The following is a 25028-nucleotide window of genomic DNA, read 5'->3' as shown; positions in this document are numbered from 1 at the left end:
TTAAGTGGACTTTGCTCGCGTTTCATTCCTGCAGGTGGCGCCGATGAGGACCACAAAAGACAACGAACCTGCTCGGTCCCCGGCGGCCTCGGGAGCGTCCGGGAGCGGGTCCGAAGGGACCTCGGGAAGCTGGACGTCTCCCTGGAGGGCGGTCATAATAATAATAACAACGACGACGACGACGACGACGACGACGACGACGACGAAGACGCACCTGAGTGATGGCCTCCAGCTCGGCCAAAACGGCTTCTTCGTCCTCTTGGGTCAACGAGCCCGACAACATCTCGTCGATTTGCTGTGCAGAGAATTTAAAAAGCGATTGATTTCCATCCATCCATCCATTTTCTTAGCCGCTTATCCTCACAAGGGCACAAGCCTATCCCAGCTGTCATCGGGCGGGACACCCTGAACCGGTCGCAGGGCACACGGAGACGGACAACCAATCGCACTGACGGTGTCATTTAGAATCCCCGACGGATGCGAGGAGGCCCCCCCACCCCCTCCAATCAGATCCCAAACGGCGCCCGTTTGCGGCGCCCGTTGACAATTTGGCCCCTCACCCGCTGATACTCGACGGCGTCCTGCGTCTCATCCAAGATGCGCTCAACTTCTTCGACGGACATGGCCTGCAAAGGGGAAAAAGGGCCGTTTGGTCAGCAGGCTGGAAAGCTTCACGCGTTTTGCCGTTATTGGTCATGCTCACTTTGCAAATTTGCAAATGTTTTTTTTTTTTTTTTTTGGGTGGTGACAAAAGTTTGTAGCGCTGAAGGCCAACGCCGCTCACTTCCTTGTTTGTTTTGGTGGGCGTCACCTCAAAGGGCGACGGCAAGGCCTACCTCGTGCATTTTCTTCAGACACTCGTTCCCGACTCGGAGGCCGTCGACGACCTTCTTCTCGATCTGGGCGAACTCCAGGTCCTGGACCTGGAAAACGGGGAGGTGAGGCGGGCGTCGCGTGGCGCCGCCCGGCACCCCCGCGGCGACTGACCATTCGCTCCAGGTTGCTGATCTGGTTGTCCGTCTTGTCCAGCAGCTGCTCCTGATAGCGCTTCTTCTTCAGCAGCAGCAGCGCTTTGCTGAGGACCGACCGCAAGCGACACGCGTCACCCCGGGCCACCGCCAGAACCGTCGGCGGCGTTCCCGACTTACTCTTTTCGGCCATCTTTCAGCAGCCGCTTGGCAAGAAGTCGCTCCTTCTCCAGCTGCAGGCCGATCTTCTTCTGGTACTGCCTCAGTTTGTCTCGTTGCTGCTTCAGTTGCTGCAAAGGCACAAAAACGTTGGCCTCAACGTTTCCCCAACTTCTGCCAAATGCGTTTTTAGGGACTCGAGAAGTTGCTGGCCCAGATCTCCAGCATTTCATCAACCACAAACGCGTCGGCTAATTATTCCTTCCTTTGTACTCGGAACAACGTACGCAGGGTTTGTTCCTTCTCGGTTCACGACCCCGCCGCACGTTTGCGTTCTAAACTTGGAGAAGGAATCGAAACGACATCTAAATAATATCTATTGACAGCTAAGGATGGGACGAAGAACACTGTGGTGTATTTCGGAGAGGACTTTTTTTTTTTTCCCCATTATTTAGCGTTTTGCCAGTGTCTGCGTAAACTTTGTGCGGCGGCTCATGTTTTTTTAACCTTTGCTGCATGCAATATTTCTTTGGCACTCTTAATTGCCTTTTTTATCCCGCTGCCCGCAAACAGGTCGACGTTGGGAAAGAGAAGCTCATCTCCATTGCTTACCTGGAAAACGAAATCATTATTCGTGGTCATGATTAATAAGCTTGAAAACGTGAAAACAGATTGTTGTTGTTTACATTTGACAGAAATACCCGGAAAACGAGTTCAACACCGCATCCAGCATCCAAAACAAGAAACTCCAAACGCGTTGCCGAATTGAAAAGTGACAGTTGGAACGTGGTAACATGTCAAAATCCAAAAAGCTTCTTGACATTTTTGAGTATGTGGAAAATTGGGCGAGGTGGGGGGGGGGGGGGGGTCGTTAAAAATCCTGCGCTGTGCAGCTGCGACTTACCAAAACGGCCTTATCTTGCTCCGTCACGCGACTTTGTTTCTTTTTCCCGAACAGATTCCCCATCGTGCCAAAGCATCACAGCCGCCACGCGCAGACCAGAAAACCAAACCAAACTCGTCGAGATGAGAATTCAAGTTGTTAGCTTGGGGGGAGGAAACCCAAAAAGTTAGCGAGGCGAGCTAGCCGGCTAACTTCGGCCCGGCGGGGCGGGGCGGGGCTCGGCAGGGCCGCGCCCACACCCGGAAGTAGGACGGCGGCCGTTCAGGGACGAAAAGAACCGACAACAACACTGCAAAACGACTCTCAATATTTTGTTTGTAGTTATTAGTGAGCACATATTGATATCGTTGCTGCGAACTTGCAGCCATTCCATCCTCCCTGATCACTATACAGTACGTACTAGGAAATACATTTCCACACCTTTTTCGGTCCCAACTAAGGATGCGCGCACAAAACTGAAATGTGAAAGTTCGTCTTTAAAATACACATTTTTGGCTTGTTTGCTTGATTGAATAGAAATCACGGCTGGGGAGAGAATTTTCAAGAAGCGCATAAAGCTCGTATCTCAAGACAACACTGGAGACCAGTGAACAATGTCAGCTGTTCCATTAGGTCATCATAATTGACCAATTACTCATTAAAAGATTTACAATTAGGGTTCATGCTCATTATGGTTTATTGAGCAATTAGCTGGGATAGACTCCAGCCGTCCCGTGGGCCTTGTGAGGATAAGCGGCTGAGAAAATGGACAGGAGCTATTTGAAATTTCCTGTTCAAGTTCATTAATGCGGGCATCATAATTTACTGACCGATTATTTAATACATTGTTCCAAACTAGTGCTCATTATGGTTTATTGAGCAATTAGCTGGGATAGACTCCAGCCGTCCCGTGGGCCTTGTGAGGATAAGCGCCCCCCCCCCCCCCCTCGCTAATGGACACGCCATCACGCGCGCCGATTTGGGGCCTCCATCTTGGACGGCTCCCGCTTGACGCCGGCGCAGCAGAGGCAGGACGGTCGGGACGCCCAATCTGGACGACGCGCGCTCGGCGTTCAAACACAAGAATCCACTTTCGGAGCGCACTTTTGCAAAATGGGTGTGACGGCACAAGCCGCGTTTATTTGCCTCGCTTTGGTGCTTCCAACCTTCCCTTTGAAACTGGTGGCGCTCGGGACGCGACTGTGCCGGCACCTGGAATAGCGACCGTAGCTTTCGACACAAAGTCTGCGGCGTGAAAGGGGTTCACGTTCTGCTTTGGCGCTTCCGCGGTGGACAGCTTGGCCTTCCTTCGAAAACACCACCAAAAAAAAGTTCTTTTCACGCCGCCATTTTATCAGCCACCGACTTTGAGAAGCAGGAGAGTCACGCGGGGTCTCGCTGGGACAAGGGTTTTCGACACAAAACCTTCGGGCGCCATCGTGAAAAGGGGCAAAGGCGTGACGCCACACACACACACGCACACGCACACGCACGCACACAGTCTTTTACAGCTGACAAACGACGCTGTCGCCCGCGGATTGGTCGTGGCGCAGGCGACGCCACTGGAAGGTGGTGCTGAGCGAGCCCACGTCATCGTCGTCGCCTTCCTGCTCCTTGGCGAAGTCCATGAAGACCTGCGGGCGCAGCACAAGACACCAATGGACGGCGCCGCAATAATAATTTTTTAAGGAACACGGAACGGTGAGGCGGCACCCCGGCGCCCCCTGTTGCCCGGTCACCGTGGCGATGAAACACCACGAGTTTGACGCCCGCGTGAACGTGACGATGACGACGACGACGGTGGCGGACGTCTCACCTGCTCCAGCGAGGACTGCGAGAAGTTGTACTCCTCAAACTTGAACGTTTGCTTAACTGCACAAACACATGACGATGTCGCACCCGGTCATTCGTTCGTTCGTTCGCTCGTTCGTTCGTTCGTTCGTTGACTGACCGCGCTCCAACTGCGAGAAGGCGCCGGCCAGAGAGGCGACGTCCTCCCGGGGAATTTTGTACACCATCAGCGTGGCGAAGCTGCGACGACAAACATCCAACATCCGCTCACTGATTGCCACGAAGCGGGTTGTTTGCGTGCCCCGCGGGCGCATTTGTCACCTCTCCTGCCTGGAGGCATGCGGGAAGATGGCGAGGATCTCCTTGTGCAGCAGCGCCCCCTGCCGGACCTCCGCCAGCTCCTCCCCGAGTTTCAGCTCCAGGCCGTAGCCTCGGCCGTACTTGGCCTTTAAATGCTGGATGGAGCCCAAGCACCTGAAGGACACGAGGAAGCGCGCAAAAGACACGTTTGCCTCCTTTTGTCCGCCGAGATGCCGTCGGGGGGGGGGTTCACCTCAGCCGGCCCGACACCAGGATGGCGACGCGGTCGCAAACGGCCTCCGCCTCCTCCATGTAGTGCGTGGTCAGCACGGCGCCGCGTTGGCCGCTCCCGAAGGCGGCGCGGATGGCGCGCCTGCGCGCACACAAAATTAGCGTTTGGCTTTTCGTCGACTAGCAAAGGGAGAAAAAAAGTGCAGTCCAAGTGCAGGTGTGCCGTCCATTTGCGTCCCGTGCTGCGAACGGACCTATCGGGAGCTTCCCAAGCCACGACCTCATCACCCGGCCAGAAAATTCTCTCGTCCTTGTGGCTTTTAACGTAATTCAATCATTTTGGTCCAACAGGAAACAGGAGAGGTTGAGTCTGATTTGACAGCGTGTATATATTTCATGAATGTATTTTTTTGGAAACGAAACCTATCCAAAACGAATCCTTCATTCAAAGGAGTTACAAATAAAACAATGAGTGTAATAATCGGTTCGTGAGCTGCAATGTCACCGAGCAAACGTTCTCACCACACGCGCTGTTTGGACTTGGGGTCCATCCCCGACGTCGGCTCGTCCAGTAAAAGCGTCTGCGGGTTTCCGATCATGCTGAGCGCAAAGCACAGCTGAGCAGAGGAGGGCGACACGCGCCGACGTCAAAAAGTAGTTTTGTTGGGGGTGACACGCGCGCAACGTCGCCGTCTCACTTTTCTCTTGAGTCCGGCGGACAAAGCCTTGGCCTGCTTGTGCTCGTGCTCTCTGAGCTCCAGAGCGTCCACCACCCTGCGGTGCGCAAAAAGCACAACCGTGACTTTTCATTTTTGTGACACCTCAACGTAAAAAAAAGACAAAAGCTAAGGACAGGTAAGAAAGGACACGAGGAAGAAAGGCCCTGAGCCGAGGCCTGCCTGTTGACCGCGTCTACGGCAGCGAATGTGCTTCAGTCTGCGTACTTTTCTTTCTTGTCCCGCGTAAAGAGAGGAGGTCGCAGGACCCACCGCTTGATGATCCCCGGGACGTCGGGGCCCTTCAGACCCTTGACGGCGGCGTAGATCTGCAGGTGCTCCCGCAGCGTGATGCGAGGCCACAGAGGGTCCACCTGGGGGCAGTAGCCCAAGCAGCGCCGCCGCCGCCGCCGCCCCGACCCGCTGTCGTCTCCCGTCAGCACCTGAGCGCGGCCAAACGGGACACGTGTACAATTATGGAAGTGCACCTGTGCCATTTGAGGTTTCCGCATCTTCCATTTGAAATCCTGCAAAAAACGGTTTTCAAAAGTGCTTTGTTTAATCAACTGAATTTTGGCTTCTTCTTTTGAATTTGGCCATCTCCACATCTAACACAAAAATAGTGTTAAATTACTACCCCTGATGAGACATTCCGCCTTCAGTCATCGAACCAATTGGATGATCGTTTTCACTTTGCACTAAAAAGTTGGAACATCCGGGAAAAAAAAAAAACATCCACACGTGCGTGCGTCGATGTTACGGAATGTACTGGAAGCTTCGGTCAAGCGCTCGGGTCAAATCCGGCCGGTCTGGTCACCTGTCCCGACGTGGGCTCCACGTCGCCTGCCAGCATGCGCACGACGGTGCTCTTGCCGGATCCGTTGGGCCCCAGCAGCCCCAGAACCTCGCCTGCGGGACATCGCCGTGATGGTCAAAACGGCAGAAAACGACTTGCTGAGTCAGGGCCTCGTTAATACTGTCGGCTCAAAGTTCTGATTTGAATTCTTCTTTTTTTTTTTTTTTTTTTTAAAATACTCTCTCTAATGTCGTCGATATGTAGTAGTCTGATTGGGGCGGGGGTACATTTAGTTGTAATCCAGCTCAATTGCAAAATCAGATTTGGTCATATCCGTGCTATTCGTTATGTTGGGATTATGAGTAACAAAAAATGTCATGATTGACTTTTGTCAAGGTGTCATTTTCAAGACATTTTGTGGGGAAATTCCGTTTCCAATTTCAAATGTTAAAAAGGTTTTTCTTCTTCTTCTTATTTTCGCCATACATTCAAACATTCGGAGGCCATCTCGGTGCCAAAGAACCCCGTCGAAGTGAGCTGAGCTGTACGTTTTGGAGCGTGTGGTAATACCGCGATAATAGCGACAGTCCTGCGTGATGTCGCAGGTCCGAGCAACCAACCTTTCTGAACGCGGAAGGAAACGTTCTTGGTGGCCACTTTTCCACTCTTGCCGTGGGTGGAGCCTTCCTCGCGACCTTTGTACTTCTTCCTCAGGTTACTGGCAAGCAGCAACGGCTTCTACGGGCAAAACGCCAACTCAACTTCTCAAACTGAATCCCGCGTCCGCGTTGCACTTTTCCCGGGTCGACGCTTCTCACCTCCTCGCAGGAGGCCAGCGCCTCCCTGACGCGAGCCTCCTCCATCCGAACGTCCTCATCCTCGTCCGGGCCGCCGTCGTCGGGGTCGCGCTGCGCCGCTTTCGGGCTGCTCGCGGATGCCGTCCTGCGACACGGGCACACAAGAGCTCACGGCTGACCCCGCCCACAAAATGGCTTTTCTTTTTGTTAACCCTTTGGACGCACAAAAAATGCGCTCTGACTCACTCTGGCAGCATCTTAGCGTCAAGGCACTACGTTGAAGTCAGTGGAGCGCTTTCATTTTGACAAAAGTAGAGTTGTGTTGCCATCTTCAGGTCATTTTTCCCCCTTTACTCCCCCAAAAAGTCTATGATTGACGACTGATGCAAAAATGTGTCGGTAACGCATCCCGAGTATTTCAATGAAACTCTTCAACTAACTTCAGTAACGGTTCCTGAACATCAAAATGCCCGAAGAAGTTGCCAAAGTAATACTTTTGCGGAAGTTGCTTGAAGGTTCGGCACCAGCGTGACGTCGACGCTAATTTGTCTCGGCCGGGCCGCGACATTTGCCGTCACGTGCGGGCCTCGAGCATGCAGACATTTTGCCCTTCAAACGTTTCGTTGTCTCTTTTGTTTTGTGTGTTGCCCGAAGCGGAACCGCGTTTCAAATGTGTGCCTACACCAGATTTGTGTTGAAGGAAATTTTTTTTTTTACCGATCGCGGGTGGGCGTCCCGCGACTTTTTCACCTTGGCGGGAGAATTCGGCAGTAGACTTCAAGGCGCGCACGAAAACATTTTACCAACAATGAGGATCCCCGAGCCGACGCCGACCTGCACGGGCGATCCGTCCCGAAGGTCCCGGCGCCGTGACGGCCCTCCAGCCAGCGCAGCGCCGACGTCAGCACCGCGCACTGCACGTAGGGCTGAGCACACAAAAGACGGCGGCGCCTTTCACCACGCTGGGGCAAAAACACACACCCGGCCGGCAAGAATCCCTTCGAGATATTTGGACGTTATTGTCGCCCTTCCGATCCGCCAAATGGAGGATTGCTTCCGAAAAAGAACAAAGAAAAAAAGGACAAGCTAACTTCTTCACGAGTAGTTTTATAACTCGACCGAAATCGAGACAAAGTCGTCACGAATTCGCAAATGGGTCAATCTTCATTTTTGATCCATTCATTTCATCAACTCTTGCGCTATCATTGACTGCGATGTAAAATATCCTCTTTGCCCGCTCAAAACTTTGTACATTCAAATGCGGTCAAAGCTCCGCCTCGTATTATCACAACTCACCCTATCCAATCATTACTCAAAGTGACATACCTTACATTTGAGTTTTACCACTTAAAGATCCAGTACGGTCCTCAAGCGCCACGTTTTCCCGGTGCTGCTTGGAAGGAGGAAGATGACGCTAGAATGTCAATTTGTTGACTTACGGCAAAAACAGCAAAGAGCAGGTTTCGGTGGTGGACGTTCGGGTCGCCGCCAGATGAGCGGAAGGTGTCCTGAGCGGCCAAAGTCACCCAGTGAATACTCACAAGTCGACAAACTGTTGAGTCGGGGCTGGCTGGCTGTCGAGGTACGAGACCTTGGTGATGCAATTGAGGCAGCCCATGAGCGGGTAGAGCGGGTTGAGGACGCACAGGGTGTCGTGCAGCACTCCTCCGACCTCTGCCGGGTCGCCCCCCACCAGCGGAACGTGAACCAGCGAGACCGAAACCACGCACACCTGGGAGACATCCAAGACAAAATGCAATTTTCTGCATGTACCAAGAGAGTTTGAAGCCACAGACAGCAAAAAAGATTGATACACGTCCAGGTCCTGTAATTGAAAAGCAGCCCCAGAGCGGGCGTCACCTAACGTAAGGTCTTCAAGGCGGCCCATTGAACATCATACAGCATGACGTTTGGGTCAAAGTCTGGACTTGGGGACGGGGGGGGGGTGTCAAAAACTACTTTTTCTCAGCACATTGATAATAATCTTTTTTTTTTTTTTTTTTTTTACATGTCACTTACCATCATGGAGATGACCGAAAAGAAGTCCTTGTTGCTTTGGACCCGAGCGAAGGCAAAAGAGCAGACGTACGTGAAGAGGATCACGGCCGGAGCAAAGCCGACGGTGCAGACCACCTGAGAGCCACACGGAGGAATCAACCACACGGTAAAAACACTTTACGACGGGGGCTCCCGCTCGTATTGGCGGTGGCGCCACAGACCACAGCCGTCAGCCTGCCGGAGGAGAGCAAGTCGCCCGTGTGGAAGGAGAGGAGGATGACGGTCATGCAGGACACGACCAGGTAGTAGAAGGGCACGTCCACGGCCGCGTGGCCGCACCAGTAGGCCGACGGCAGCAGGCCGGAGGTGCGCAGCGTCGAGCGGCACTTCAGCTGAGGGCGCGGGGGGGGGGGGGGGGGGAGATAGCCATTTAAGCATTATTGCATCAGCTTTTTTGAAAGCACCAAATCCAAACTTTTTTTTTTTTTTTGGTAGCAGCCCCCCCTTAGAGATGAAACCATCTTTTGCCCTCCCTCGCACACACACACACACACAGTTCTTCAATAAATATGCACAGGCGAAGCTGGAAATAATCAATACCCACTGCCGTGGTCCCTTTTCAATAACACCAAGAATAAACAAAAATGTAATGCGCCCCCGCGTCACATTTAACATTATTTCGGTGGCCGGTGCGCGCTCAGCGGTAAAACGAGCTCCATCCACTCAAGCTTAATCTCGAAAAGGGTTCGCGGCAGCAGACCCCCCCCCGCAGAATGGTTCAAGCGGCGTTTACCTCTCGGTCCCGCGTGTGCTCCATGGCGAAGTAGGCCGGCATGCCGGCCGCCAGCATTCCCAGCAAGATGGCCTCGATGAAGACCAGCACGTACGCGGTGGCCTCTGGGATTTGCTGTCGGACGCCGGGAAATTGCCGTCACGTGACCGTTGTCGGGACAAGTTTTGTCTCGAGTAGAAAAGTCCCCCCGGGAGGCCCTGGCCTCACAACAAACATTTTGAACTTCGGTACCGCGCCAGGGCCGAACCCAAACAACCCAAAAACTGAAGACGGCAACAACTGCGAATAAGCGCCAAGAAGGCCTCATATGGTTGGTTCTCTTTTGTTTCTGTCGGAAGCAAGCGCGTCCGATTTCGTCTTCGGTCAGCGTTACATCCTAACCGTGCACCCGGTCGCAACTGCGCGCCAGAATCTGTTCTCGATTGCCTTTCCCGGATGAAGAAGGGCCACGTGAAGAAATGGAAAACACTTGCGGACGATGCACGTTTTCCTCGCAACTCAATAAGAATACCGGAGCCGACCCGGATCAATTCATCCAACAGAAGTCCGGAAAGGTCACGCTCCGACGCACGTCCGACGTTTGACCCGGTAACCCCAAAATCTCACGGCACGCCGCCAAACTCAAGTGTCAGAAAAAGTCGCTGCCATCAAATACAAGAGCGGTTATCGCTTCGCAAGAAACAACATTTTGACCAACTGAGTTCATTTGCCACGGGCATGACAATTTATGGCCGCACTCAAACATCCGCCGGGCCAGTTCCAATTTGGAGCGGAACTCGTCTCGTAAGAGACAACCGCCGGGCCACAAAACGAAAATCGGAGGCCGAAATGTCAAATGAAGTGAAAAGCCATCAAATTGCATTCCGGGGGCTCGTTTGTAATCTGCTTTCGTTTCACGGAAAATCTTTTTTTGTCAGAAAACTCACATAGTCAAAGGGCTTGGTCCAAGTTCGGATCCGGCCGGTGCCGTTCAGACCTCTGAGTAGAGCGTTGCTGAGGATGTTGATGGTCATCGGCAGGGAGTGGACGGCGGTGCTGTTGAACGCCACCCCGAACCGGAAGCCCTGCAACAAAAGCCGATCCCGGGGTGGGCCGCCGTGCTTCTATCGAGCTAATAAGCGCGCAACGGCAGACGGCGGTCACCTTGCTGGATCCCGTCACGTTGATGGCGGCGCTGTGCGGCGCCGCCTCCAAGTAGTCGCCGCGCTTCATCACTTCCACCGCGATGTCCTGCTCTTCGAGGTTACGGATGAAGTCGGAAATATCCGAGCCTGCGGGAACGTTCGACGCCGGGTGAGAGCGGAGAAAACATTCAGCGTCCGCCTCACCCCACCCCACCGTGTCACCTGTGGAATTGAGAACCAGGAGGCTGCTGGCGTAACTGTGGGGGGGCTGCTTCCTGCCCAGCAGGTAGACGGGCAGGAACTGGCGTCCCGGCGAGGGAATCCGGATGTTCCCGCTGGCCACCGACAGGATGAGCAGGGCGGCTACGAAGACCAGCGTCAAAGCCAGCCTGGCAGGAAAAAGGAGGCTCCTCGTTAGTCAGCGCGCAAGTCTGCCACCAAAACCAGAAATGATCTTATCGAGGTGTAGTTTGCCTGGCTCGCACCGCAAAACATGACGGACACTCGACTGGACTCACACGTAGATGAAGGCCTTCCTCTCGCGCCACAAGTTGAGCAAGTGGAGCCACGCCACCGAGCTGAACTGCTGGCGCCACAGGGCTCCGCCTCGCGCCGCCTCAGATGTGTCCGAGAAGGTCAGCAGCCGTCGGTCCGTGTCGTCGTCGTCGTCGTAGCCGCCGGCCGCCGCCGCGCAGTCGCTCCCCTCCTCTGCCGGCTCCCGATGGAACACGCTGTAATCTTTTCCCGGATCACAGTCCGACGACTACACGTTACATCTGCGCTAGAGCTTAACCGGTCACGACATTTGTCACACAAGCGTAGGAGCTCGAGAAAGAAAGGCCACGGGTACACTTCCGTCATCTACGTGGTCAAATAGTGCAGTTTTGCCTCAGGAGTAGGACAAAAAGGCCACGACGAGCGCACTACGTCGACCGTTTGACCAGATTCCGAGGACACGCAGTTTTTTTCTGGAGCGGCAGGCGCGTCGGCAAGGCTCGTACCCGATTGGTCCACTTCGGCCTCCGCCTCCAGACGCAGAAAGACGTCCTCCAGTGTCGTCATGGAAACGCCATAGTTGACCAGGCCCAGGTCGCTTCGAGAGTCGAGCTCCGAGAACAAACCTAACCAATCGGGGAAAAAGTGGAGATTTAAGGCCCGCCCCGATCATTAAGAGTCCGTGCCCCCCCCCCCCCCCCAATTCACCGTACCCGCAAATCTGCGGCTGCTCTCGAGAGGCAGCGTGAAGGTCAGTTGGGCCTCCTGTCGCCGAGTCAGCTTGGCCTCGGGAACGTGACGCTGGACCAGCGAGGACATTTTCTGGCAATTGCAGCGTCGACCGACCGTCATCCTGCCGGGAGGGAGACGAAAGCGGTCGGAGGCGACTGAGGCGAGGCCACGTGAGCGCCGGGTACCTCAGGTGATAGCCCACGCCGCACTTGGTCTTGAGGTACATGGACGAGCCCACGCATTTGAGTCGGCCCTGGGAGATCACCGCTTTGCGATCTGGACAACAGAGAAGACGTCACTCGGCGTCTCCAAAAGGTTCTGACATAAACCCCGACAAGGCCTCAAAGATTGCTGCTGCAGTAAAGTTTTCACAAATATGTCAAAGGGGGAGTCGGCAGTAAAAAACAAAGTGCCGTATAGTTCGTAAAAATATACACGAAAAAAGCTGACACAAGTACATCAGCGAGGCGAGGCAAATCCGAGACCCTCACCGGCGAGGATGTCGGCCTCGTCCATGTAGTGCGTGCTGAGGACCAGAACTCGGCCGGCCCTGCGGCTCTTCAGGAGCGACCACACCTGATGTCGGGAGCAAGGGTCCATGCCCGCCGTGGGCTCGTCCAGGAGCAGGATCTGAAAAACAGCAGCAGCGCCGTCATCCTGTTGCCGACTGAAAGCAAAGGGCAGGGGCATCGCGAAGGTACCTTGGGGTCTCCCAGGATGGCGATGCCCACCGCCAACTTCCTCTTCTGGCCTCCACTCAGATTCTTGGCCCGAGCCGTCATGATCTTCTTCAAGTCCAGATCCTGCAGCACTTTCGACACCTTTTGGGGGAGGGGTGAAACTTTTTGTAGCGGAGCCGCTAATATCGCACGGGATACGTACGCCCCCCCCCCTCCCCCGGGGGTTAGGAACATGCTCAAAAACACTGTACATATTTTAGCGCCTCCTCTGAAATGTTCCTGCTTTTTTTTTTGAGAACAACGAAGAAGAAAGAAAGCTTTTCACTAAAGTTTGTCTTTGTTTTTTGGTTTTTGCCGCCGGCCTACGCTAACTGTTTAGCGCATCAGTTCTGACAATGGTGATGATTTTGTTGACGGTCATCGCGACGCGTCAAAGCGCGCGGACGTTACCTGGCCTTCGACGTCCGCCGCCGGGATCCTTTTAATGGCGGCGAAGATCCTGAGGTGCTCCTCCACGGTGAGGACGTCGAAGACGATGTCGAACTGCGGGCAGACGCCCACCAGTCGCTTCATCTCGGGCCCGTCGGCCATCTCGTCCACCGGGGAGCCGTAAACGGAGGCCGAGCCGGCGGTGGGCGGGCAGATGCCGCACAGGACCTTCATTAGAGTGGACTTACCGGCGCCGCTGTGGCCCAGCAGAGCCGTGATCTGGCCCTCGTAAATGTCAAAGGTCAGACCTGGAGACGGAAAGACTCAACCTGAATGATTTATGATGCATAAATTGCCGTCGGGACGGGGACGCGAAGCGCCGTTTACAAGTCAAAACCGCTTTTGGCTACCGCAGGTCCTACGTACACGTTGTCACAATAAAATAATACATACAATAAAAGATTGTGTAAATGTTGCTAATCCAACAGCATTAGGAAGTGAACGTATTTCATTGCTTTTTTTTTTTTAAATGTTATTTTGAACAGAAATGACCTTTTTGACTATGACAGCCACGCAGGCACGGGGAAAACGTGCAAACGCCATAAAGATTTGAACCCCTTGTCTCACAACTGTGACACACACGCTCTAACCGGTCGTCCACTGTGCTGCCGCCGATAAAAAAAAAAAAAAAAAAAGAAGAATGGCAAATATGAAAACATAGTGAAAGAAAAAAAATGTCATCAGTGTGCATTCTTTGGTCTTGAGGAGTTGTGCGCGCTATGCAATTTTTCGCTGGCTGAGAAGTGTGAAAACGCCTGATTGGGGCCAAGCGAGCGGCACGACGCTGTGCGAGTGTGGACTGGACCTCTGAGCGCCTCCACGCTGTCGCCGTCCTTGTCTTTGTACGTCTTGCTGATGTTGTTGATGCTGCCGCGGAGGTCGCCGGAAACGCCGGACATGGACAGTAATAGAACAAATGTTTGTTTTGTTTTTCTTGACACATGTCAAAAGCATTTCCTGTCTTTTGAATTTAAGCGTGGCCAAAGACTAATGTGCCGACAACAAGAGTGCCGGCGAAAAGAAAGAATAGGAAGCAGCCGTCCCTAAAGTGCAGAACAACATACCGCTCAAGACAAAAGCGGATCTGGAAACACGCAAACTTACCGGATGGCCTCTCTGCCTCGGAACTCGAAGGAAACCGCCTCCGCCGACTCGGCGCCGCCGGGAGCGCCGTTGGCGTCGGCGTCGTATACCGAGCTGACTTCCGTGTAGCGTTTGCTGCGCTTGGACCAATAGGACGGCTTCAGGAAGTACAGCCAGGACCTCCTCGTCCCAAAGTCGCCTGCGACCGATGTCGACCAGAGCCACAAAGAAGGCTCAGATCTTAACCCTCAACTTTTCAGCGTATCGCCGCGTTCGACAGTAAGCGGGCAAAGGCGCATCAAGTCAACTGGAGTTGAGGCGTTTCGGGAGACGCAGCCGAGATGAGCCCCATGTCCCGAAATTGCCGATTTATCCCTCACCTGGCAGGACCTGGTCCAAGTAGACGGCCAGCAGTAGATACACAACGCAGTCCAAAAGCAGCATCAGCAGCGGCGCGTAGAGCGGGTGAGGACCGCTCGTCAGAGACGACAACGCAGCGCCATCTCCTTGCGCCTCCAGGTACACCACCTGAGGTCACGTGGCACGCGTCACACTTGCCTTTGTGTGCGCGACACGGCAAAGGGACTCGACTCCCACGTAAGCGCGGTGACTGCGAGGGGATGAAAACGATACGGACGCGTGCACATTTTTCCATTCATTATGCCGTTTGGATGATCGGTAGAATAGGAAGTAGCTCATGCGGTCATCCAGGCCCCAAAATACTCGGCGTCTGCATTACATTCAAGTCCATTTGGAAATATTTGGACGTTTGGGGGGAAAAAAAAAAAAAAAAAAAAAGTCAAACGGCCGCAAGTACAGTCGAGAACGTCCGACCTGTGCGATGCCGATGGAGAAGGCCGCGGGGGAGAGCAGGCACAGGATCCAGACCAGCGGCTGAGGGAAGTCCTTCATCAGGACCGTGAGGAGCGACAGGCATCCGAAGACCACCGTCGACACGGAGCCCACCGTGCTGGCAAGCTTTGGCTTCTTGAATAACGGCGTCAGCATGAAGGAGAAGAAGATCTGCGAGCAAAAAAAAGACCCACGTTTATGTTGGGGCACCCGGGGGGGGTCCCCCCAATTACGTTAACAAGGAAACAAGCAGTTGCCAATCAACCGAAAGCAGTCAAAAAGTATTGCGGTACTTTTGGTGCCTAGGAACTGCATTGAAGAGCTTCATTAAGACAAAAGTAGTGCTTCGCTGCCATCTTGGCGCCGGGTTCAAGTTCAAATGAGAAGCGTCGTTTTCACAAAAAGTATCGCTTTCGTGCCGTCGTGTCGCATCGCTGCTCCCAAAAACTAGACCGGACAGAAAAGTAGTGCTGTGCCGCGCTAACCGTTGGCGTCCTGGTGCCGAGGAACTACAGTGAAGTAAGTTGAGGAGTTTGATCGAGACAAAGGTAGCGCTTTGCTGCTACCTGATGGCAGGCACCTTGTTGAAGTGCGTATTCGACGAGCTGAGGAGTTTGATTGTGGAACCTACCTTCACTTTTTGCAAAGTTTTTGGGGGTGGGTGCAGGAATTACTGGGGATTTTGGCTCTTCACGGTAGGACGTGGTCCCGATCCCGTGTGTCGTGGGGGTTCAATGTTTCTGCACGTGGGAGGGCTCCAACTTTTGCACGCACGGCGGGTGTGCTCGAAATGCACGCGGCACTCACGGAAGAAATCCCGTAGAGGAAGACCAAGGAGAAGACCACCGAGAACTCGCTGTTGGGGAAGAGCGCCGTGCACGTGGCGATGACGGCGATCAGGACGGACATGGCGCTCACCAGGACGGCGTACAGCAGCCCCCACGACATCCTGGAAGCGCAGCCGGCAGGAAGGGGGGTTCAAACATGGAAATGGCAAAGAAATCGGCAGGATTTTAGTCCACTTTGAAAAGGTTTTTCATGCGAGCCAGACGATTCAATGGCTCAAGCCCAATTTGCGCCCCCCCCCCCCCCAAAAAAAAAAATAAAAAAATAAAAGATTGAGTAGAGGTGTCGATTTGCGCCGAAATGCTGCGTACGCACGTTTGACGCAACGATCCGGGACGCAATCTCCGTAGTTGCATTGAGGACCGAGATCGGCTCGGGGGGAGAACCAAAACAAGTCCGATCGTTCAGGGAAAACAAAAGCTAAATCGCCGATCCTCAACCGGCGGTGCGTGGACCTCTCCTGGTCCGTGGTCAGGGAAATCTCGCGACGTTTTCCTCCTCAAACGTGAGCCCAATTGGATTTCAACACAAGATCTCGCTCGGGTTGTTTCAAGGTGCCGAGTGGAGCCGTCAGCGAGCGACGTGCGGCGTTTTGAAAGCCGACCAGCGCCTTTCTTTTCCTTTGCCGTTTCTACCTGAATACCAGCTCCCGCCCTGGCGCTTACCAGAAGGCAGAGTCGTACAGCCCCATCATGGTCATGGCGTCTTTGATGCGCCGCTCCTTCTCGGCCGCCACGTTGACGATGAGGAAGGTGACGAAGGGCGTAAAGGCCAGGACCAGGTAGATGGAAATCAGGGCGCGGGGGAACTTCTGCACCTCCACCGAGCCCGGCTGGCCCATCATCACCACGTCCACGTCCATCTCGTTCCACACCGAGCGCTCGGTCCGCACCTTTCAACGACAACGCGACGCGGATTCAAATCTGACTGGCTCGGCTGCCGCTGAAGCGTCGTAGACTCGCGACGTTCTTCGCAAGAATATTTGGCGCGGTTTAACGTGACGCCAACGCAACAGTCATTTTAATCGTCCATTCATCTCTTTATTGTTTTTCCAATTGGTTTTTTTTTTTTTTTGAAAAAGTGCATGCCTCCATTCGGAAAAAAAAAAACGGAAATATTTCAAGTTGATCCGTCACAAACTTTTGTCAAAATGTTGCGCAAAAAGACAAAGCGTTTGCAAGGGTCAAATTTTGACGCAACGTAAAGATAATCCGTCTTTTGGCCCCAAAACGGGCGCTCCTCACCTGGATGATGGCGGCGTCGATGAGCGACTGGAGGCGCACAAATCCCGAGTACCAGTAGCCGGCCGCTCGGCAGTCGGCGGAGCCGCTCAGGCAGTCGGCTGCGGAGGCGATTCCGGCGCAAAAAGACGCGGTCAACGCGGAGAAGTCGGCGAGAATCCCGTCCGCGCCGAGGCCTTTACCGACGGACTCGCTGAAGTCGGCGGGCGGCGGCAGTCGGCCGTAGGGGAAGCGGAGGCTGTACGAGGTGGCCGAGGCGTCGGCGAACACCACGCCCACGAAGCCGGACGGCTCGTACAGGCTGGCGTTCTCCAGGTCCTCCTCGCTGCTGAACTTCTCCAAACCGTCGTGCAGGTCTGCCAGGTGACCACAGCGTGGGAAGCGAGCGGATATCGAGTCTTATCGCACGCGTGTGCACCGACGGCAGACAAATGTGCGCCATTACGTCCGTGACTAAGTGAGGGAGAGCGTTGGGGGCGTCTCCCTATTCAATGACAATAAAGACATTCTACTCTATCAACGTGCATACATGCGCACGTGCGTATGTAATACATCTGCATGCGTGCGTGCGTGCGTGCGTGCGTGTACAAATACGTTTCCATAGGGTTAGGCGGGCCGCGCGCTCCTTACGCAACTCCCGGGCCACCTCGTCCATGATGCGGCCGGTGACTTCGGTGACGGGCGTGTAGCCGAGGCCCTTGAAGACGCCGTCGCTCCTCTCCAGCTCCGCCGTGCCGAAGCCGCCGTAGGAGATGTGCGGATTTTGCATGCTGATGAGGATCAGCAGAGCCAGCAGCAGCAGCGGGAGGAGGACTTCCTGAAAGAGCACCAGGAAAACATCGTGGTTCCGGAAACATTTCAGCAGAAAAAAAAAAAAAAAAAAAGCTCGTTCCCGGCGGAAGGGGTCGCGGGTCCCGGGTCCCGGGTCCCGGGTCCCGGGCCCCGGGCCCCGGGCCCCCGGGCACACCGGGTGACCTGAACTCGGGAGACTTTTCGACCGGGTACACTGTGCACGGAATTTCTCCTCAAAAGGACTTCACGGGTCGAAAGCTTTTCATCGTCCACTTCCGCAAGCGGGTCACAGCGACCCCCTTCTCCGATCTCTGCCTCTGCTGTGGGTTCGGAAAAGGTGCGAAGAGAAGAGAAGAGAAGCAGACCTGCAAACTCTGCTGTTTGGTCCTCCACTTGATGAGCACGTTCTTGTAGAGTAGAACTCGCGTTTGCTGCCACACTGCCGCATGTGTGACCCTCCCGCCGGGCTTGGCCGCCATGACCTCCGCAAGGCGACTCGTCTGCCCCCAGCCGCGCTCACCTGCGACGAGCACGGGCACGAGCACGAGCACCGCACACACACACACACACACACACGCGCACAGACAAACATCCACACGCTGTCCAAGCCGCCGAGATGGACGCCCTCTCTTCGCTTGTTGCTATTAATTTATTCATCCATATTAGGAAAGTGAATGAAATATTAACAGTTAATCCAATATAATCATCAATCAACGTTCCCTTTTCGCTTCACTGACTCAAGCTAGCAAGCGACAGCTAGACAATCGAAATCCTGGTGACATAAACAATTTAAAAAAAAAAAAAAAAACATTTGACATACTCACCTACAACACAATATTTTTAGGGCACCGAAGACGGGGTTAGGGTCTTTTGTATTTGTCACACATTATAGTTGACTTATTACTCCGTATCCGGTCCCCATTTCGTTCGCCGTTGACTTCCGGTTGTCAAAACGTCCACGCCCACAAAATTGAAACGTTGTCCAATCTCAGCTGACCTTCATGTGATTGACAGACGCCTCCTTCAATCATTTGGACCGCTTTGCCACAAACACGAACCTCAAATCATAAAAAATACATACATACAAAAATACGAAAAGGACATTTAAACACAAAACCGAAAAAAGTGACTTTATAGGAGGAAACGTCACAAGGCGATCGGCGTGCTCAGAGTGAATTCAAACAAATAATCAAAAGAATCCGTAAATAGTCCTTTCGTCATAAATGTGACACAAATATGGAAACGAAGATTAGCTTGGAAGAAACTATAACGCCACTTCAGAAGCATCACAGAGCCGTCGTTGTGGTCAGGTGTCTTTTCAACACTGTTCATTTTCATCCCTGCGACGTCGACCAAAGCGGAGACTTCGGCCAGTCGATCGTTTGAACTCACCACTTTTACACCGCCAGAAATCCATGTTCTGAGCCGCTTATCCTCACAAGGGTCGCGGGCAAGAGGCGGGGGGAAAACCCCCAACCGGCCGCGGCCCAAATTCAGTCAAAACGGTCCGCTTGCCGTACGATGCCGCAGCTGTCCAATATATCATACTGTATATTTGTACATTTTAAAAACGTATGCCCGAAAATGAACAACTTGATGTACATGTATGTTCAATATTTGTTAAAAAAAAAAAAAAAAAAAGATCTCATTTGCCTCTTCTGCATCTGGAATTTAAATGAATCGTGTTAAAAAGAAACAGTACATTTGGATTCATTGTTCACGTCCATTAAATACTTGTACGTCACAAATGTTTCGTCTATACTGCTCAGTGGGCCCCCACTTATTGATCGACATTTCATTCCCAGTTCGCATAATTGACAGACACTTGCTCGCACCAATCACATGAATGATTTTATTTCAGAAAGGTATAAACTCTAACGTGATTGTTTTTCATATATCAGTTTCAACTTTGAAAAATATACAAATTCCACTGGCGCTGAACTCGCCCTTTGTGCAGCGGGCACGTTTCAAACAGCCGGCATTTGAACGTCGTCGAAGCGCAGGAAGTCTCGGAGGAGCTCGGGCACGGGGAGCCCCCGGACCACGTCCCTCCTCTTCACCACGTCCGGACCGATCACCGTCCGGACGCGCAGTCGGCACAGGTGCGAAAGGTCCGGGATCGAGTCTACGGGGCGGAGACCAGACGGGAAATGTAGACAGACGGCTTTGCGAAGGCGCCCGTTCTTCCGTTTTGCTTTGTGCGCGTGCGCGTCATTCAAAAGCATTTCTTTGTTTCAAATGTATCGACCGTTCATTCGCTCATCTCGTACGGCAGTATGGGGGGGGGGGGGGCTTTGTCCACCCTGCACGGGTAGCCGGCCGACGTCAGAGCACAGACAGACAAATTTTGTTCACACTCACACCGACAGACAAAAATGGACTTTTTTTTTTTTTTTTTTTTTTGAAACCGGTCACCATCACAAAGTTGGAAATCATCCTCGGAACTGGGAAAAGCCATTGTGCAGATAAAGAAAGGCCGCTACCAAATTGCGGGAGCGGTCGCCACGTCCCCTCCGCCCGTCTTCGGCACAGAAGGTCTCGGGAAACGGGGTCCATCGTGGACCAGTTGCGGAACTGGAGGAAAAAGTTCAGGACATCGCTGTCGGCCTCCTCCAGTCTGGAAGCAGAAACGAGACGACGGACAACGTATCCGATCGGAACTTCATTCTGAGGAAACTTGCCTCACTTGCCGACGTGTTCAAACTCGGTCGTGACTGATAAGACAGTTGAGTGCGTTTGCGGTCGAGGAGGTCTGAAGATTACGATTCATTAAAAAAAAAAAAAAAAGATCCGAGGACGGAGCGCTGTCCGCATTTCGGGTCGTGCCTTGAAGTCTTTGCACACCTTCAGCAATTACATTCAAATGTTAACGAAAAGCCGGTAGTGATTTTTGAGGCCCGTTTACAAACCGGAATGGAACAAGTTCGAAATAACGAGCGAGGTGAGCGACACGCACATGCCGCGGCCCAGCGCAAGACGAGGTTCCAGTCCCGCCTTGAGGAGAAGCGGAAGCCAGGTGCCGGCGGACTTCAGGCGGCCCTCCGCCACCGTCCACATCTCCTCCAACTCCTCCGTCTCCAGCGCAGTCTTGCGGCGGCCGCCCGCCTCCTCGCTCGAGGGCCGCAGCCACCTGCCGGGGCGGAACGACAAAACGCTTTCGTTACAGACGAGACGCCGCCTCTCGCCACCCTTGCGTCGCACGCAACCGGGAGAAGCTCTCGTGCTGTCGCACAAAACGAGCGGAGCGGACACCGCAGCTGTCGACGGGCAACAAAAACCGCCGGAGGGGTGTGGCTTTCGACGTTATCACCTGTGGTCCAGGACCAGTTTCAGCATGTCTGCGTTGTCCTGGGCCAACACCATTCCCCACTCCGACATACGCAAACCGGCTCCCGCCGCCAGCAGCATCCCCGCCGCCTCACTGCCGCAAAGGTTGAATGTCACAAACGAGTCCAGAAAACGGAACCGCTGACTTCCTGTTTACGCTCCGCTAATTTGAAATCAGTCCGCCAAGGACCCGGCCCACGTCAACCCACCTGAACCTTTGCTTCAAGGCGAGGGAGAGCGGCGAGTCCATCCAGAAGTCGCAGTCGCAGTCGCAGTCCTGGCCGTCGGGACTGAAGCCTTGGTCCAAAAGCAGCTTCACGCTCGCCGCTTGGCCGCCGTGCACGGCCACGCAGAGGGGGCTCTTCGAGCACTCGCCGCGGTCGCACTTGCGATCCGTGACGCCGATCAGCCTCCGGAGAACCCTGCGGACCCGGCGGACGAGGAGTCAGCGAGCCGCACGCCCGTCGCGTCGGTGCGACGTCACGAGGCAGGCGGCGCTCGCTGTCGCGCCGTTCCACGATCGCGTCACTAAATTGATTTTCAATAGCTCGGCAGGAGGGCGCCCGTTCACATCTGCGGCCAATCGATTTTAACGTGGCAGGAAATCCAAATTGGCTGTTAGTGTTTTGCAGAAAATGAGTACGCTCATCTCAAATCAAAACAATTTGGCGAGTCCCCAAATTGCTTTGGTCCGAGGAGCGAGCAGATTGTTTTAATCCAGTCGAATGCCAAACATAATTGGCGTAAACCGGCCGCCATTAGGCGTTCACGTCACTCCAACGGAGCGCAGCCGCAGCCGCCTTTTAAAGCTTGAGACTAAGGCTTGTGCACGCGTGGCAAACAAAATACCTGCGCACCCCTCGAAAATGTCACAGATTGACATTGAATTGCACAGCCAGGCCATCGCCACACGCACGTAGCGTCTTTTCAAAAACGATTCTGCCCATAAAGCCAGCGGCTACCCGAGATGGCCGAACTGTGCGGCGGCGTGGATGGGAAGTTGCCGCCAGTCGCGGCTGCACGCCATGTTGGGGTCGGCGCCGTTCTCCAACAGGAAGTCCACGCAAGCCAGGTGACCCTCCTGGGACGCCAGCAGGAGCGGCGAGGCCAGGTCCGAGGCCTGCGTGTTCACGTTGGCGCCTGCAGGTTTTAAAAACAACAAACATTTTTAAATATCCTTTTTATTGCTTCCAACAAGCAAGCAGCACTCACGGTAGCTGGAGTACTTTCCTGATTGTTTACTTTGCTTTGAAGGCCAAAATAAATGGGCAGGATGCAAACCAGGAAGCTTGTTATTGTGGGATACGCCTTGCCGTCCGCTGAACCTCTTTCACGAGATACGACCCGAAGCTCCGTTTTTGCCATTTGATAAAGAAGGTGCGAAACGCGGCGTCATTCAAGATACTCGCAAATTGTCACGCCTCTCTCATCAACAATATAGCCTCAAAGGTCTTCAACTTACAACATTAGTCATTTATATTTCACCGTAGCAAATTAACGGACTTTTTCCATGAATATTCTTGCGTGTGTTTGAAAGCGATGAATCGGATGTACATTGTGTCCTCTGGGAAATGTTGCTCTGGATTTCATAGGACTCCGTTTGAGATGTTGGAATAGCAAGGGTCGTTGCTCATGAAAACAAAGGTTGCGCTGTATTTGCCCAAATGCGGTTGGATTTGAGGGTGGCGCTGAGCGGCGTGTGGGAGAGGTCGTGTGATCGCCGGTTCCACAACCAACCTTGAAGAGGAGCGCGCGAGAAAAATCGCCTGTTCAAAAGTCCTCAAAGCGGAAGGCCTGCACGGCAAAGACGACCTTGCACTTTTCCGGTTTTCGCACCTCTGGCCTAGCCTGCGCTCAACGCCTCGCTCACTTTCCAGTAGAGAGGGTGCGATTCCCAGCGTCAAACATCTTACCGGCGTGCACCAGGACCTCCAGGCACTCCCGCCGCCCGTACTGCGCCGCCAGGAAGAGCGGCGTGATGTTGTAGTCGTCACGCGCCTCCAGGTTGGCCGACTTCAGGACCAGGATGCTCACGATGTCCACGTGGTCCTGCAAGAGCACAGCTCAGAAATTTTTGGGGGGTCATTTTAACCGATATGCGAATGAGCTGCCCCGCGTGTCAAAATGTGGCCCTCGAGCACAAAAGTGACCAAAGGAACAACAGATAAATTCACGCTAATCAGACTTGGACCCTGACGTTGTGGCTTTTCCGGGGCCGACTGATATTTGAAGCTGGCAGACGACTTCAAAACTTGAATATAAAAGCCAACCCTTTATCTAAACGTCTTTTATCTTCAGCAACGGGCGGCACTCACCCGATAGACGGCTTGATGGAGGCACGTCCAGCAGGAAGCCGTGTGCGACCCGTTGACCTTGGCGCCCTTGGCCAGCAGGAGGCGCACCACGTCCCCGTGGCCGTTGCTAACCGCTGTGGGGGGGGGGGGGGGGGCGGCGGCGTTACTTAGCGACTCAAACGCGACGCGGCGCAATTTTTACCTGCGTAGAGCGGACAGGAGAGGTCGTTGGTGAGCTGGTCCGCGTTGGCCCTGGCTTTCAGGAGGAGGAGGACGGCGTCCAGGTGGCCCCGTTCGGCCGCCAGGTAGCAGGCCGACTCGCCCTCGTGGGTGCTGGAGTTGACGTAGGCCTTGAAGGCCGCCGACGAGACGCCTGCGGACGGGAAAACACGATCCGTCGTCCGTCGGTTCTCTGCACTTTTTGCCTCAGTGTTGAATGGCGTGCATGTACGGCTACGTCTCGACAAATTACAGTATGGTTAATTAAAAAAAAAAAAAATCCATTTATTTCACCACTCATACGTGATATCAAATCATCCAAATTTGGCTAAAACGCTTTTCAGCAGGAAACTTCCTGCCTAATTTCTACATTGAAAGTCATTTTCTAGACTGTCGGTTAGGTGGGGATAGACGTGGTAAATCTGCAGTTTTCATATCCTGTGAGATCGCATTATCCATACATCCGTTTTCTGTGCAGCTCATCCTCGCAAGGGTTAGGGCTTCGCACTGAAAATCACGCCTACAAAATGTCATTTCGCATTGGAAGGTAGCGGTGGGCAGAATGTGGCCCGGTGTTGTGCGCAGAAGTCTCCTAGTCGGACGCGAGCACTTTTGGACCGGCTTCGAAGTCAAAAGTTGAGTGGAGTGAGTCTCCGCCACCACCTCCAAGTGGATAGGTTTCCGACGACGCCATCTTGTGCGTCACGGAGGTCAAAGAACACAGGTGAGAGGAAAAAAAAAAAACAAAAAAAAACCGAAAACTTCACGCTTCACTTCTCGTTATTGGAAACATATCCACTGGCGGCTGGTTTTTGGTCCTCGGGATCAGGCAGATTTGACAGTTGGGCCCCAGCTTCTTCACGTCATTTAGCACTTAACAGTACACTCGTACATGATGAGGGTAAAAAAACAAAAACAAAAAAAATCACCGGAAGCCAAGAGACGCTCTCCGGAGCGCTTACCAGTCATGGCGACCGCAGACAGGATCTCCTTGAGGCAGCCGACGTCGCCGGCGGCGGCCGCCTCGTGGAGGGCCCTCCAGCCTCGGTTGTCCGCGCGGTGGACGCTGCGACCCTGGCGGATGAGCAGCCTCAGTCGCCTCCTGGACCCGCTGCGAGCCGCGGCGGCCACGAGGGACACGGAGTCCTCGTAGCACTCGCTGAAGTCCATCCCGAGTCGGAGCTAGCGCAGTAAAAACGTCGCGTTAGACGAGCGTAAATGGACTTGATTTGGATTTGGACTGGAGCGCCTCATGGCGGCCATTCTCCAGGTTTATACCTTGTCGACGATTTACAACACGGCGGGCGGCCCCGGATAACAACGGTGGAATACTTGAAAACGAAAGGAAAATGTCACGGAACCGACCAGCGAGCAGCTGGTCGCGAGACCCGGAAGTGGGGGGGGGGGGAGAGGAGGCCACCT

General features: G+C 53.9%; 3 protein-coding genes across 6 annotated transcripts; all 3 read right to left on the bottom strand.

Moving 5' to 3' along the window:
• On the bottom strand, window positions 1–2094 carry chmp6b (charged multivesicular body protein 6b). The gene is made up of 7 exons (XM_061811126.1): window positions 2032–2094; window positions 1149–1258; window positions 988–1075; window positions 837–923; window positions 561–626; window positions 215–295; window positions 1–141 (listed from the first exon to the last, which is right to left on the bottom strand). The coding sequence occupies exons 1-7, from the start codon at window positions 2092–2094 to the stop codon at window positions 1–3; spliced, it is 636 nt and encodes a 211-aa protein (XP_061667110.1).
• A 1020-nt stretch (window positions 2095–3114) lies between these two features.
• On the bottom strand, window positions 3115–18834 carry abca5 (ATP-binding cassette, sub-family A (ABC1), member 5). Of its 3 annotated transcripts, none has more exons than XM_061809520.1 (38): window positions 18591–18834; window positions 18132–18286; window positions 17569–17791; window positions 17157–17330; window positions 16978–17075; window positions 16399–16625; window positions 15695–15836; window positions 14870–15058; window positions 14416–14563; window positions 14057–14234; window positions 13758–13819; window positions 12914–13200; window positions 12485–12604; window positions 12275–12413; window positions 11969–12059; window positions 11765–11904; window positions 11558–11677; window positions 11075–11294; window positions 10779–10945; window positions 10576–10703; window positions 10359–10496; window positions 9433–9546; window positions 8861–9031; window positions 8661–8774; window positions 8233–8373; window positions 8081–8149; window positions 7476–7567; window positions 6663–6786; window positions 6465–6582; window positions 5866–5957; window positions 5322–5491; window positions 5031–5106; window positions 4855–4949; window positions 4355–4474; window positions 4123–4275; window positions 3962–4041; window positions 3827–3882; window positions 3115–3644 (listed from the first exon to the last, which is right to left on the bottom strand). In XM_061809520.1, the coding sequence occupies exons 2-38, from the start codon at window positions 18243–18245 to the stop codon at window positions 3516–3518; spliced, it is 5019 nt and encodes a 1672-aa protein (XP_061665504.1). In that variant the 5' UTR covers window positions 18246–18286; window positions 18591–18834; the 3' UTR covers window positions 3115–3515. The 3 variants fall into 3 exon arrangements, with proteins under 3 accessions (XP_061665504.1, XP_061665505.1, XP_061665506.1); XM_061809521.1 differs by having other exon boundaries at window positions 17605–17791; window positions 18591–18833; XM_061809522.1 differs by lacking the exons at window positions 15695–15836; window positions 18132–18286; window positions 18591–18834 and having other exon boundaries at window positions 17569–17687.
• Window positions 18835–19604: 770 nt separating this feature from the next.
• asb3 (ankyrin repeat and SOCS box containing 3) lies at window positions 19605–25025 on the bottom strand. 2 transcript variants are annotated; one of them, XM_061809538.1, is made up of 11 exons: window positions 24885–25025; window positions 24569–24788; window positions 23590–23760; window positions 23409–23521; window positions 23007–23142; window positions 22056–22233; window positions 21303–21515; window positions 21077–21187; window positions 20723–20896; window positions 20250–20383; window positions 19605–19891 (listed from the first exon to the last, which is right to left on the bottom strand). In XM_061809538.1, the coding sequence occupies exons 2-11, from the start codon at window positions 24774–24776 to the stop codon at window positions 19734–19736; spliced, it is 1596 nt and encodes a 531-aa protein (XP_061665522.1). In that variant the 5' UTR covers window positions 24777–24788; window positions 24885–25025; the 3' UTR covers window positions 19605–19733. The 2 variants fall into 2 exon arrangements, 1 of the variants encoding a protein (XP_061665522.1); XR_009793503.1 differs by lacking the exons at window positions 19605–19891; window positions 24885–25025 and adding an exon at window positions 20448–20610 and having other exon boundaries at window positions 24569–24878.
• Window positions 25026–25028: the final 3 nt, after the last annotated feature.

Source organism: Syngnathoides biaculeatus, chromosome 22, assembly GCF_019802595.1.
Source record: "Syngnathoides biaculeatus isolate LvHL_M chromosome 22, ASM1980259v1, whole genome shotgun sequence".
Taxonomy (NCBI): Eukaryota; Metazoa; Chordata; class Actinopteri; order Syngnathiformes; family Syngnathidae; genus Syngnathoides; species Syngnathoides biaculeatus.
The sequence above is the reverse complement of the archived record's forward strand: the minus strand, read 5'-3'. Positions and strand labels throughout refer to the sequence as shown.

Coding starts and splice junctions, on each gene's coding strand:
- asb3 (XM_061809538.1), bottom strand. CDS start 24,776: ATGGACTTCAGCGAGTGCTACGAGGACTCCGTGTCCCTCGTGGCCGCC. Junction 23,143..23,408: donor TCCATCAAGCCGTCTATCGG/GTGAGTGCCGCC, acceptor GTGCTCTTGCAG/GACCACGTGGACATCGTGAG. Junction 21,188..21,302: donor GCCTTGAAGCAAAGGTTCAG/GTGGGTTGACGT, acceptor CCTTTGCGGCAG/TGAGGCGGCGGGGATGCTGC.
- abca5 (XM_061809520.1), bottom strand. CDS start 18,245: ATGGCGGCCAAGCCCGGCGGGAGGGTCACACATGCGGCAGTGTGGCAG. Junction 17,076..17,156: donor CGACTTCAGCGAGTCCGTCG/GTAAAGGCCTCG, acceptor TCGCCTCCGCAG/CCGACTGCCTGAGCGGCTCC. Junction 14,564..14,869: donor TCTCCATCGGCATCGCACAG/GTCGGACGTTCT, acceptor ACGTGACCTCAG/GTGGTGTACCTGGAGGCGCA.
- chmp6b (XM_061811126.1), bottom strand. CDS start 2,094: ATGGGGAATCTGTTCGGGAAAAAGAAACAAAGTCGCGTGACGGAGCAA. Junction 1,259..2,031: donor AGCAAGATAAGGCCGTTTTG/GTAAGTCGCAGC, acceptor GTGCCTTTGCAG/CAACTGAAGCAGCAACGAGA. Junction 924..987: donor TCAGCAACCTGGAGCGAATG/GTCAGTCGCCGC, acceptor CCCGTTTTCCAG/GTCCAGGACCTGGAGTTCGC.